Here is a 14,393-nt window from a genome sequence, read left to right as displayed (position 1 = left end):
CGTACGAAACATTCCTCTGAGATTTTGCTCCATATTGACATGACAGTGTCACAGAGTTGCAGCAGATTTGTAGGCTGTTCAGTCATGATTTGAATCTCCTGCTCTATCACATCCCAAAGTTAGACTGAGATCTGGTAACTGTGTGAGTACACTGAACTCATGTCATGTCTCGTTTAATGTTCAAGAGACCAGTTTGAGATGATTTGAGGTTTGTGACATTCTGCTGCAAAGAGCCATCAGAAGACTGTGGTCACAAAGAGATAAACATTGTCAGCAGCATTTAAAAGAGGCTCATATCATACTGAGGGGCCCAAAGTGTGTCAAGAAAATATTCCCCCTTACACCAACAGCAGCCAGAGCTGTTGATACAAGGCAGGATTAATCCAAGCGTGAAGCTTTTATGTTGTTTATGCCAAATTCCGATGTTGCAGCCAACTTCAAGACTCATCAGACCAGACAAGGTTTTTCCAGTCCTGTATCATCTAATTTTAGTGAGCCTGCGCGAATTATAACCTCTGTTTCCTGTTCTTACATGACAAGAGGAGTAGGAGCGCTACGGTGCGGTCTTCTGCTGTTTTAGCCCATTTGTTTCAAGGGTCAATATGTTTTGCATTCAGAGATCTACTTCAGCATACCCTAGTCACAATGAGTGGTTATTTGACTTAATGTTGTCTGAGTTTGAAGCAATCCAGCCATTCTCCTCTGACCTCTGGCATCAATGAGACATTTTTACCCAGAAAAGTTGCCGCTCAGTGGGAAGTTTCTCTTTATCAGACCATTCTCTGTAAACTCTAAAGATGGTTGAGTGGTAATATCCCAATAGATCAGCAGTTTCTGAAATACTCAAACAAGTTTGGCACAACAACCATGTTGTCAGCATTCAAAGTCACTTAACTCACCTTCTCCATTCTGATGTTCTGATTGAACTTCAGCAGGTCATCTTGACCATGTCTACATGCCTATATGAGTTGCTGCCACCCGATTGGCTGATTAGATATTTGTGTTGACAAGCCTAAAAAAAACTAGCCAGTGAGTATAAATAGGCTAATGGCAGGTTCAAGATAAAGGGCTAATCAGCAAAAGACTAACCTACCAGGAAAATTACTGATCTTTCTGGTGGTCAGTTCACCCCCATTCATCTTGTGAACCCTTTAGACAAATGTATTAGCCATTAGCAAGCTCCCGTCAATGTTTATTAGATGTGGACAATGAGCCAAAAGCCTTTTTATTTTTTTCCTTCTCACACTGAATGCACTGTTCAGAGGCTTCCAATCTACAAATAGAAATGATCAGAGGAGTGCTGGAAGAGATTTATATATCAGGGAGTATGGAAAATCATAAAATTGCTTAGCGTTTTTAATCAGAATGCTTCCCTTGTGCTGGAAGAAAGAATCAATAAAATGCTTTGTACAAACAAGCTACTGAAGAAATCTTCAGTAGTAGGTTAAGACGGTGCACCGAGTACACCCCTGACCTTCACAAGAAAAGAAAAGGGAAAAAAAGAAACTGACAGCTTTATCCTGAATTTGTCTTGCATCACTTCTCAATGGCTACAACAGTTAACCACAGAAAACAGCTTCCAGTGACCGTGACCAATAACACAGGAAGATTTGAGAGTCGGGGGGGAATGGAGCCTAGTTTTGATCTGTGTTGATACACACTCATCTGAAATTTACCCAGATTACCAAGGGTTTGGAGGATTATCCTGCCTCCAAAATCCAAATCACGTAATAACATACAGCACAAACATACATGCATATACCAACAACAGCTAAATCTTAAGCGCTGATGAAATTCAGCGTGTGTACAAATAAGCAACTTTTTTTTTTTGGAGTTTTTTTGCCGTGCCATGCCACGCTTTCTGCTTTGAGCTTTCATTTCGGATCAATATTTGAGCACCTTACAGTCACAAATCATTTCTCGCCCCTTATCCTTTTTCTTCGTATCGACTGGTAAAATACTCAAAAGAGCAGTTTGGACCACAGTGCCGCTCAGTCACTCACTCATTCACACATCCTCACAGAAGTAGATAGAGAATCGCAGGCGAAGTTTAATCAAATTATGATTTTTGGCTCCAGTGATTATGAACGTAATTAAGATAAAGCGATTATCATGCGTCAGTCGTTATCACAATAGTGCTGTGGCCCCTCCCTGAAAGCCCAGACCTGCTCATTGTTTAATTCAGTTCCAGGCAACATGGTGAAAAAAAGGAGTCTTGGGTCAACAAGATCTATTGAGACGAAGTAATAGTCGGAATACACTTGTGTCACTCAGCCCTCACTCGCTCTCTGCTTGTGACTTTTGTGCAGGTCTGTCAGGTCACATAAGAAAATTGCCTCATGGACCTCTTGTTGCCACTGTCTGCACAAAACTCCCATGATGGAGACTACAGATAACAGGGACTTTTTAAAAATTGTTTTTATTACTTAAATTATATACATTGATAAAGGAAAAATAATCCAGTGTAAAAAAAATGTATTTAATGATGAATAAGTAGTAAGTAATCTCGCTATTAATCAAAATAATCACAATATTGATTTTTTTTTTCTATAACCGAGTCCGTCCTGCACATGACAGAACCACATGGACTAAAAGAATTAAGTCCTCTCTGTAACACTCCAGCCGTACTGCAGTGAACTCAGCTTTGGAAATAGTGCTGGAGTTTAACATATTGGTGCACAGGGGAAGTGGTGGAGTCTTTAAGTGGAGCCATGGCGAAGTAGGAAGGCAGCAATTTAGTTTATAACTGCTTGAGGATGTGGATTGAGTTTCTTTTTTAACCATGAAAAAGTTTAGAGCATCCCACTAATGGTGTTCAGTTGGGCAAGTCGCACTTCTGAGGCTACAGAGGGGATATTTCGGTAGAAGACTGAAGAGGAGGCAGAGGAAAGATGGGCCTTTTTGGTTTTTACCCGGTTTACTCACAAAGAGGAAGGAGGCAATCCTCTAATTTGAACTATTGATCTTCTGTAGATATTATGCCTGGAGTAAGTAGCTACACAGGATATCGAATTCAATAACAGACACACACACACACACACATATTGACTCTGCAGTTCCCTTCTCACCCAAGTGAGGGAGGGGATTAAGGATTTGATTCACTCCTGCCATTGTCTCTCCCACCAGCCAGATTCCTGCCTCTTAATCGGGCCAAAAGCATCTGACACGATGCACAGGTATTCTCCAAGCTTGCTCAAGGCTCCCATAAGATGCCGTGAATGATTCCCCCGGGTGCTTCGAGTTGCCAGTGCGAAGGATTGGGAGCCTGCACATATTATGATTGGTGAATGTCTCCAGACAAGGCAATGCCAGAGGAAGGGATGTGTATCAGAGTTGTAATGACATCATCTGCACAGGCTATGACAGTCAGGGCGATTTAGAGTGGAGAAGGGTTGGCTGTTGCCATGGGCAATCACAGGAAAAGGCTTGAATGTATAATACAGATCAAGTAACGTCAGGAAGATGCTGCATTCTTCTTGGTTTTTTTTTTGTTGTTTGTAAGGAGGGCGAGTCAGAAAAGTGTAAAAAAAAAAAAAGTAAGAAAAGTGGTAGCCATATCTTCATTTCAGTTATATCTCCGAACTCTTTGTGGCAACAAGCATAAAGTCCCCCAGTCAGAAGTGATTGGCTCTTAACTGTTTAATCATTGGTTTGCAAGGTTGCTATGAGACTGACTATGATTCAGAAGGAGCGTATAATAAATGTTGGCATGTAAAATAATCCTCGAGGCTGCAGGAGGAAAATGCACACCCTGCATTCTGCTCAACAACAACACAATGACACCTGCAGCCTGTCTAAATACAAACATAAACTCATTTGTTCATTGATTAATTTGGGAATCTCAGACCTGCTTTTCCAGGCTGTTTTTTTCTTGTTATCTCTGTGATCATGAAAATCCCTTTGGCTCATTAAGAACCTGTCAAGCAATCTTAGAGCAAATAGCCTAATTTGACTTAAGCACTTATCTTACCATTTTCAAGTCCAAATGCCCTCCGAAGCATTCCCTTTATGCAATGTAGGGAGGGTTTTTTAATCGTTTACATTCCACCTCTTAATAAGGCAGCACAGTTTATTTTAATCCATTCACCTAAATGCTTGGATCTCACTCCTGTCACGCTGTGTTTTTATTTTTCCGTAAATAAAAGCCATGGCAATGACAGAATTTTTCCCGTGGCACAATCAAAATGCTTTTTCCCCCTATTTTATAGACATTTTTTCAGAGGTTCCAACACATAATCTGTCAGGGCTTGGCAAGCCATCTTCTATTTAAAACTCAGACCACCTCTGTCAGAAAAGCAATTACTAGTGAGGGTTTCATTTTAATTTAAATAAGATTACATTACAGTGACATGAAAAGGGGGCACTGCCAGGATGGAAAGAACACGAGTGCTCCTTTTTATCTGTTTTCCCCAGCGCTGGGATTGTGGGAAAAGACATAACTGCATGAAGAAAGACTGTGTGTCTTAGGAGGAGAGTGAAAGAGAGGGTGAATGTCAAAGTGTGTGCCTGTGCAGAAAAAGACCAAAAACACGTGCAAGCTTATACCATATTGTGTGGGTACACATGCATTTGAGCATGTGTGTGTGTGTGTGTGTGTTAGAGTGACGCATCCTAAAGCAACCAGATTGTGAATAGAGAAAAGCTATGCTTGGAGACAGAAGAGGACAATTACTGCAATGCCTCAGGCTCAAATCAATATAAAAGGCCTGTGCAAAGCAACATCAATGACATAAAGCCACATGATATGTCATTTCCAACTTTATTTTCATGATCCTTCCTCTAATCCTCTCAGCCCCCACATCTGCGTTGTTTTCTTGCTTCAATCAAAGCCACTGCAGGCTGTGTAAATTCAGAGCATCACGGAAAAGCATTCCAAGGCTGGCTGGCTGGCTCATTACCTGGTGCAAAAGAGGAAGCCGTGTTAGAAAAAGCCAGCAAAGCCAACTCTACAGTGTAGTTGCACCAAGTGTCTCACCCCTAAGGTGAATTCTGTGAGAGAGAAAAAACTGAGGCGCATCATGTTGTAATTATTTTATGCTCTGTCTCTCTCTCTTTTCCCCACCCTCATTTCTCATGCTATCCCGCCTTGAATGGAGCAGCGGATGAACTTGGGATCGAGTTCATGGGTAAGACAACTTTTCACTGACTGTGCCGAGTGCTCAATCTTTCCGTGTGCCTCACGTCTGTGAAATACTGCATACAAAACACACACAACCAGCACAACAAGGCCGCTCACCTTGGAAAATTAATGTGTGCTAGTCGCCATGGAAACACCGTGGTGGTGAATTAGGTGTATTCTGTCTGCATGAAGAACAGTACCGTTAGAGAGGAGTGATGTAATGATTATGGAGCAAAGAAAGCGATTCATGTACTGTATAAATCCGAATTCTACTTGCCTACTGTGTACTATGTGAAAATTTCATATCTCGGTAGTGATCTCCAAAATGATCCCGGTTTCCAGTGTAATCGCGTTACAGCATGAAGTTAGTCGAAATGTTCGAGAAGTAAATAATATCACCAAGTTCTATTTTGACAAAAATATTCCAAGTTGAATCTGCAGTTTTGATTTGCAGATTTACATAATTCATTTGGTTTTCTGTACTTGTTGTGTTTGAATATAAGACGCAGCTCTATGTATAATTCACTAAGTCTAGGCAGATAGTAAAACAAGAAGCCCAACAACAGAAACGTCTTCTGTAGAAGTTTACAGCGTTCTGAATTTTGCGATGCTTATGATGAACAAAATATTTTGTTTGCATGACTGAACTGATTCATATGCAGTGGACGGCTAGTTTTCAGACACACAACAGCAACAACAGTGTGTTACTGACAAGCTGTTAAGTAGTTACAAAGACAAAAGGCCCTTACATTGTGAAGTTAATGATTACTAAAATTTAGTAGTCGTTCTGTAGAAAGTTAGAAATGAACTTGCCCTCATTTCAAAAGTAGAAGCAATTTAGTTTCTATTCTTCAGATAGTGTCGACCATGTTCAAGCAAGTCTCCGTCAGTACTCTTAAAGGTACAGTGTGCAAAATCTCACAACTAGATGTCAGTAGATCACAGATCGCAGTCATTTGAATTCAGCTTTTTTTTACCTCTTCCAATTCAAGCACCTAGCCATAACCCTAACTACGGTGGCCCCTTCAGGCCAAACACATTTTAGTTAGCTAAGAGAGATTAGAAATGTCAAATTTAGACCGCACTAGATAACTGCTTTGGCCGGTATGTTTTAACATATTTGAATATTAACACTTGAATAAACCACAAATAAAAATAGATATGTGACAATTAAATATTTTGTTGCATTTTACATTTTTGCTGCTGAGTCACTTCAAAACCTCTGGCTGCCGTTCATCTGCAGTGAGTGTAGGTTGTCAGTATGCTGTTAACCTCAGCTATCAATAGCCCGAGCATTCACATCTACTTACTGATATGGTTCGATGAGTCGGTGTAGGTCACTTCTGTCCAGTGACAGTGATAGTGAGCTGAGTTGTTAAAGATATCCTTAACTTTTCTTTCATTGCTATTTTTCCTGGCCATCTCAACCCAGTGTATATGTAATGGGTTATAATTTTGTTAGAGAACATAATTACAGACTAATCAATGTGTATTCATGAGTACATTATTCTGTTTTTAGATTAAATAACCTAAAACCAAACCAAGTTCAATTAGGAGGCTGAGCCTTTTTCTGGTGTAGATGTTTAGTCAAGTTTAACAATAGGATCTAAAGTATAATATAAAATCTAAAAATCCACAGAAGGTCAAATACTGAAATGAGAAGCAGTGCATATAGATTTTTTTTAATTCTTTGGATTTTCATTGGAGTTACTTTAGGTACTTCTCTCCTTTCCTACAGACTGTCAACAAACTAAGAGGAAAAAAACAAGGGAGGGGAGAGACAGTCTCATCACCCCAGACTACACACACATACACTCTATCTGCAACACCGTTTTTCATTTTCTCTTTTCCCATCTTTTTTTCCACTTTCTGCCTTGCTTTTGTGCATACATAAAAACTAACACCGCATGCTATGAAGTTTTCCATTAACATGGCTTCATACACTGCTGTCACATCACACGCTAGCTCCAGGAAATAGAAGGAGGGAGAGGATGTATGCCCTGCAAACAGCATTCCTCACTTCAGTAACTTTAATCTGGGGGACTAAATTAGTTCAGAATGCTACTGGAGGTGGGCGGATGCATTAGAGAAAATGAGAGCAGGACTGATCGATTGATAGCCGGACAGATGACAGAGGTACAGATAGGATTTTTTTTTTTTTTTTTTGGTTGGGTTTGGTATTCATTGTGTTACATCATGAGTTCGTCTTTGCTTTATCAATGAATTGTTTGATAGCTTGTTATATAAGTCTGATATGTGACAGTCTGAGACAGCCTGTCAGACTACAGCAAAGCTCCGTTTGAAGTAGAATTGAGCGCTCTAAAAGTAATCTTGCCTTTTGATTTTCTTGCATTTTTTTTTTTGGCCCAGCAACTGAAGCTCTTTGTGACTCAGAATAGTTGACTCTGATGTTTTGCAGTCTGAATACCCCATTTTCTCATGGATTCTTTAGCATGAACTTCATTATAGCACGTTATTCTTGTCAAGTGTAGAGTGCATCGCTGGCATAGCGGCCATATGGGATTGTCTTGTCTTTGAGTCAAAATAACACGGCTTAGCCAATATAGCTAAGACTCTTCACTTTGGTGGGGTTCTTTTATAACGTGCTGTTGCATCTAATTTCAAGAATGCCTCGTAGGCATCTGGCATGAAAGGCCTGTAATGGTTTTATATACAGACTGCATGTCGGTTTTCCTTGCAGCCATTCAGCAGAGCTTTGTAGACAGCTGTTTTTATGTTCACATTATGGAAAAGCCTTTTTCATCCCTCAAAAAAAAAAGGGGGAAAAAAAGGCAAAGGCCTGTCTCAGGTGGTGCTCCACATGAGCACTGATAATGCAGGAGCAGGAAAAAAATGTTTTCAATATCTTTCAGATATGCAACCATGCAGAGGTCATTTTACTGATGGTAAAGGCCGGAGGCTTTACAGAGACATGGATTTCCAAGTGGCACATTACTTATAAACAAAGAAAAAAGCCAACTTTTACTGAGCAGCTGCAGGACATTTCTCCTCTTCTACCTGCACAGCAATAAACAAACACATTTTTTTTAAAATCCATTTAAAATTATAGGATAGAACCAGACTATACAATTCAGTAATTCAGGAGCTTATATTGGGTTTTTTCATATATATAAATAGTTATATTTGCGTCATTACACAGTATATTGTCGATTGACTATTTTTTCCAACTCAATAATTTCTCATTTCAGAACATTTATTGTTTTAACAGTAAAAAATGTGATCCAGCCTAACAAAGCTAACCCCCGCTATTTATTGGTTGACGGTATTAAATAAGCAATCGTGTGCCACAGCAGGCCACTCCTGCAGCATTTCTATGGATCACTTCTATATTTAATTCATCCTGCTTCCCTTCTATGGGAGCTGAGTGGGTAGTTTGGACCTCCAATGTTTATATATATATATTCACATACTGTCACTCCAGGATATGTTCAGATTTTATCTTTATCTGTTGCCAGAAGCACTCTAATTTTAAAAAGGTTTCTCTCCTGTTTGAACTCAGTTACATCATACTATCAAAAATTGTGTTGATGCAGCACTGATGTAATGCAAAGGAAGAAAGCGGTGGGGCGAGAGAGAAAAAAAAAAACGGTGCAAAACAGAACGCATGGTTGCACTCAAACGTTAGCTTTGAACAAAAACGCTCTCCAGCAGCATCTGCCCTCAAAAACAAGAGTTGAGGGAAGTTGATAAACCTGGACCGACAAGCATGGATCAAGAAGACCTCCCAGGACAGTTCTCTGTCGACAACATCAAAAGCCACAGACAAGCCCTTAAAGGTCATGAGCAGGTTGCGGTGATGTTCTCTGCACTTTCCCCTGCAGTTGTCAAGGTAGTAAAATCAGACACAGGGGGATTTGTTGTTTTTGAGTGATCAAGTAATGCCACGGGACGTTGCCCGTAAGGTCATGGACGCTGGTGGATCAGAGAAGTGTCTCAAACTCTCAGCGACTTTTGTGGATTAGTGATATGAGTTGCTGTTTATGGATTGTGCTTATTTTGATCATGAGATAGTATCGTCATGAGAGTTTCTGGTAAGCCAGTGGGTGCGTGCCCTTGAGCTCCACACCGTGCACCGTGCTAAGTATTTCAGCACCGCAATCCAGTTGCTCAGTGAGACAGATATTTGCTGGGATCAACTACAACTTGTCCCAGCTGCTTGTGACCTTAAGCCTCTGCCGCTGACGTGCAGGGGTCTGACAAGAAGCTCCGGGAGCATTCATTTGCTGCTAATTCCCTGTCGCCATCAGTCTCTGAATGCTGACACATATGCAACCCTTGCATGCACGTACACACCAAGTGCTGGTCCTGCTGTGCAGACAGTCCAGCGGTCCCTGCTGGGTTTGTCTGAACGAAATGATTATCACACTTCAGTTAGCACGTCACTGAGCCCTGCCTGTGTCTGCCACGTCCCTATCTCTTGCTCAAACAGTGACATTTACTGACAGCAGCATTGGTCGCTTTATGCAAATGCAGTTTGTGGGCAGATGTCTGCGCGCGGTTTCGAGTGTATGTCATTCCACCGTTTATGTGTATTTGGTATGTTAATTCATCATGATCCATCTCTTCCTCTCAGCTCAATCGCAACCATAGTCCATATTGTTTATGTCACAGCAGAAATTCATTGGACTGAACTTTATTCTCTCCTCCACAGAGAGTGGTGACACCTACCAGAGGCAGGTGCTGTCCATCTTCAGCATTGCCTCGGGGATCTGTCTTCTTGGAGTGGCATGTATGGCTCTCTACCGCCACAACAAGTGAGTGATGCCAGCGAGAACCACATTAGTAGCGTATGCCCCCGGCTGTGCAGAAAGAGCACTTTACTATCATGGCATGGAGCCCAATGAAATTCTAAGTGTGAGTCAGCTAGAGGATGTTTTAGCAAGGCAACAAATCTAAATAGTGTAGGATGCATTTGGGACAGATACTCATGTAAGATTTATTTGAAAGTGGTTTTAGCAAGCAGGTGTGTCACAAAATGCTTCACACAAAACAAAATACTCAGATATGGCAAGAGACAGACCAAGTTCAAGTTCAGTAGACCCTAAGTGCACGTGTACATGTGTGTGACAAGATAAGAGGGTTTCCTGGTGGCTCAGAAGCAGACCACCAAAGTCAATTATGCATGGCACCAAAGAAGAAGGAAAAAGAAAGCAGAGGGAAAGAACTGGAAGAGTGTGTGTGTGTATATTCATTCAGTGGGAGTGAATGAATGCTGTGCTGGCTAAATTAAGCTTGCTAAACAAAAACAAAAAAGGTGGTTTTATTTTTGAGTAGTGTAGTGCTCTGAGCAGTGCAGCACATATTGGTCAACATGAACAGATAGTCCTGGCTCACAGATAGAATTAATGTACTGAAAATGATCCAAAATCACAAATCCTGTGATAATAAGTCTCTTTCCTTCAAAAGAAATAGCTGTGCGCCAGGCTACCGTGGATAAATAGCTTTTTAAGCTCTGTGGTTGTTTTTCCTCTCAAGAAAAAATGTGAAATTTTGTTTGTATCACTACTTCTCAGAAAAGATTAGTAAAGTTTTCAGAAAGGTTGCTTTTAGGTGGTATAACTTCATTATTATTATTTATTAGAGTGGGTTCCTGCAGCACGTTTTAATCCCTCCAAGCCATTAGGTAGTCGGATTATAGTTTGTTAACCCTATAAACCAATGCAATGATTTGTTGCTTTCCACATTTTTAAAAAGTTTTTTTTTTACTTCTCGCCATCATCCTTTATGCAGGAAACACTTAATGAGTCTCAGCTGCAGACAGAATTTTGCATTCTAGAATTTAAAAATGAACATTTAATGGTGAATTAACATTTAATCCAAAAGTCTTAAGCAGCAATTAAATTTTAATCCAATCAAATTTTAATCCAAAATGAAAGAACGGTATCATCTTTTTTCCTTTTTTTTAAAAAAAAATGTATCATAGCAGAAGAATTTGACTTTTTTCTTTGTCACGTTTTGCTGTTTCATTTTTTGTGTGTATGTGTGGTAAAGGGAAAAGACACAGTAGGTAAAAATGTGGCAGAACAACTAAAATTAAGTAGTTTAAGAAAAGTGTCTGCTCATGTCATGTTTACTTCAATTCCTTAGGTTATATCTGTTCCCACTGCTATAAATTAAGGCTTCTTGCTGTATGTATGGATATCACTGCATGTGAAATTCTCCCTCTCTCCCCACAAAGATGAGAGAATCCAAACTTTGGCTTTCATAGTAAATCAATAAAACCTTTGTATTTATCTCTTTTACTTTAACTTTCCTTGATTAAATTCATGTAGTTTTAAATTTTATTTTCATGCATTTTTTTGTTCATTTTAAAGCTATTTTTGTGGCGCACATTTACCACCTTAAGTTTCACCTCGGAAAAGTAATCACAGTTGAACGTTGAATGTCACTTTCAGCTATGGTGTGTTCCAGAAATGTTAAATTTCACCGTTTTAAAAACCTCAAACTGTCAAAGGATGTTTTATCGCTGCATAACAAAAAATACATATATTAGTTCATCGTCACAATTCCCACATATGTGTGTGAGTAGATGTGAAATTCATTGACAGGGCCTATCTTGTTTACTATGTGTGATCTGTAAGTGAGTCTCAGAAATAAATGGTAACAAGTCAATAAATGTAATATTGTTGCCATTAGATGCGTGTGAAGAATATGACCTAAAAAGAAACCGTTATTAAACTGTGTAACGACTAGAAAAAGAAGAATGAATCCTCAGCAGAGCAAATGCAGCTATTGTAGGGAGGTTTTTTCTGCCTCATAGAAATCCCTTTGTTTTCCTAATTGCATGCTGTATTGTCATCAGTCTATCCATTGTTCTGGATTATTTCTTTAGTTTTGTTGTAGACTTACATTTGTTCTCCCTTTTTCACCGGCACATTTCCTCCACAGGAGACACAGGGAGAAACTCCAGGCTCATTTCTCCGACAGCCGCAGCCTCAGAGACTGCACCGTCAATGCCTCCGGCCTCATGTCCAAATCTACCCCCAGACTTCAATACAGCCTTCAGCTCCAAAAGGTGCGTCTTTATCAATGATGTATTTATTCATTTCCAGTCACACCCTAATCATCATTGTCACCATCTTCTTCTTTATATATATACAGTACTTTATATACACATTATAGTCTTTTGAGTTCCTGACAGGATGATTTATGATCTAAAATACGTCTTAATAATCTCTCTACTGGCTCGAGTCTTTTGTTCACACTCGTATCTGACATAGGCTGAGAGGCAGTGGGGAATTATAGCTTAAAATAAATGCATCACACATTACAGAGGAAAAATCTGCCTGCCATGTTCACTCTGACAGATTCCTGTGACAAACTGCAGAGTAGAAATTATAATCTGTTTTGGTGTCAAGGATCCTGAATTCTAAAGAACTCCAGAACTTTATTGATAGCTAAATGTGATTGTGCTTGTGCATATTCATTTTAGTAATATCACAAATAACATTTTTAAAGTGATTGGTTTGAAGCCGGCTGCTAAACTTTAAATTTTGAGTTAGTTAGACATTCCTCGAAAACCAATGCTTTCCAGAAACAACCACATACAGCAATAATAATAAATACAATCTACGACTGCATGCATAATACTCTCAATAGCCTAACAGGGCTTACACTAATTGATTGATTGCATTCCTATTATCCCTCTCCACATGCACTTACATCGTGTTGTCAGACACATACTGTATACTGATGTTGAAGGAGTAGAAACAGTGCGTTAAATTATACTTTAAAGTGGAGCAAATCAAATCAAGGAAAGGTAGAAAATGTCAGAAGTGACAAAGCTCAAAATATTTAACTTAGTAAGCAGTAACTATGAACGTTGTTTTACGGTGTACAAGGATACAGTACTGTGCCAAATTCTACCACCGATATTCTGTCCAGGTCTTGTGTAATTTGGCATAATACACCTTTTTTTCCTGGTTTCTCATCCTTAAGAATGGCTTCTCGACAGCCATGCATCAAGATCATTTCAGTGAACAGTAAATGGAACAAGTAAAGGGCCAGATGCCTCTCTCAGGTCCTATATAAGGTCTTTGGAGTGTTTCCTTAAGGACATGACCTTTAGATGCTGGTTATCTGCTGTAGATCATTTTTAGGCCTGCCACTTCTTCTTTTGTCAGCCTTTTGTCCAGTTTCCTCATTTTTTTAAAGACACACTGCACACCATGCCCAGATATGCCAGGTATTTGGCTAACAGGCCTTTGGGAATCACATTATTTGTGCAAAACTACTATTTTGTGCCTGCCAAACTGTTATCTTTGGCATTTTTTGTCGATTCAACCAAAGAAATCAGGTGTTCTTTTTGACAGGCTCCTAGTAAAAAGTGCATAGAGATAAAATTTAAAAATGTATATTTGCTAAGTCGGCTGTCATAAGTGGACACAGGTGCATTCCTCAAGTTAGGTGCATTTTTTCATGCTTGAATGATTTATATGTCAGTGTTAATTGGCGTAACAAATAAACAAACGGACAAAGAAAGATTCCTCTGGGAATGATCAGGCACGAGAACTGAAGTGGAAACAAGTTAAAAAGCAGCTAATGATGAAAGGAAAACCTCGGAAAGCATGGAGAACAATTGTAATTTCAACCGAGCATCGCTCCTTTGAGGCAAAATATAAAGAAATGAGACTTTTTCACAGCACTGTACTTTAGACATAAGTCATGTAAGTTCAGGCCAGTTGTTTTCCCTGGCTAAATAAGGGAACTGTTGTATATGGTGATGATGGTTACATATGGGATTGGTGCTTTTTGATGTATATATGTATATATCTTATCAGTTATGCAGAATCTCAATTTTGGTGGTTAGCATGAATGTATGCACTTAAATGTCAAGTCCTGAGTCCCACCGGCTATGGATTAAAAATTGAGTTGCAGAGGGGAATAGAGAATTTAACAATAGACACATTTGTTGGCTTTCACCATATTTGCTACTACACTAGTATGTTTGATGTGCTGCTGGACTTAAATCAAACTAAAATTAAAATTAAGTAAAATATTATGAAACGTCTGTTTACTTTCACTTTCATTGGCTGCTGTTTTTTTTTTTTATATATCAGAGCAGGATTCTTTTAATTTGCAAAACACATGTTATAGCTGCTCTGCCAGACATTTCTTCCTTCACTTCACAATTATTCCATTCTGGTGGTTAAAAAAATAAGCGAGTGATAACAATTTTAGTTATTGCAGTTCTACACTTTTGGGTACTTTTATTGGCAATTTTTATTTATTTGCCAAAAAAAAGTTTGTGAAA

General features: G+C 39.3%; 1 protein-coding gene across 2 annotated transcripts in view; it reads left to right on the top strand.

The window, feature by feature from the left end:
• nrg3b (neuregulin 3b) overlaps positions 1–14,393 on the top strand; it is a 200,353-nt gene that overhangs the window by 164,924 nt on the left and 21,036 nt on the right. For both annotated transcript variants that reach the window (XM_035907821.2, XM_087844655.1), the window contains 3 exons: positions 5,100–5,126; positions 9,792–9,894; positions 12,029–12,155. In XM_035907821.2, coding sequence (XP_035763714.2) covers positions 5,100–5,126; positions 9,792–9,894; positions 12,029–12,155 — 257 coding nt within the window. The remainder of the gene's footprint in view (positions 1–5,099; positions 5,127–9,791; positions 9,895–12,028; positions 12,156–14,393) is intronic.

This window comes from Neolamprologus brichardi, chromosome 8, assembly GCF_056152115.1.
Source record: "Neolamprologus brichardi isolate AB-2024 chromosome 8, ASM5615211v1, whole genome shotgun sequence".
In the NCBI taxonomy this organism is placed as follows: domain Eukaryota; kingdom Metazoa; phylum Chordata; class Actinopteri; order Cichliformes; family Cichlidae; genus Neolamprologus; species Neolamprologus brichardi.
The sequence above is the reverse complement of the archived record's forward strand: the minus strand, read 5'-3'. Positions and strand labels throughout refer to the sequence as shown.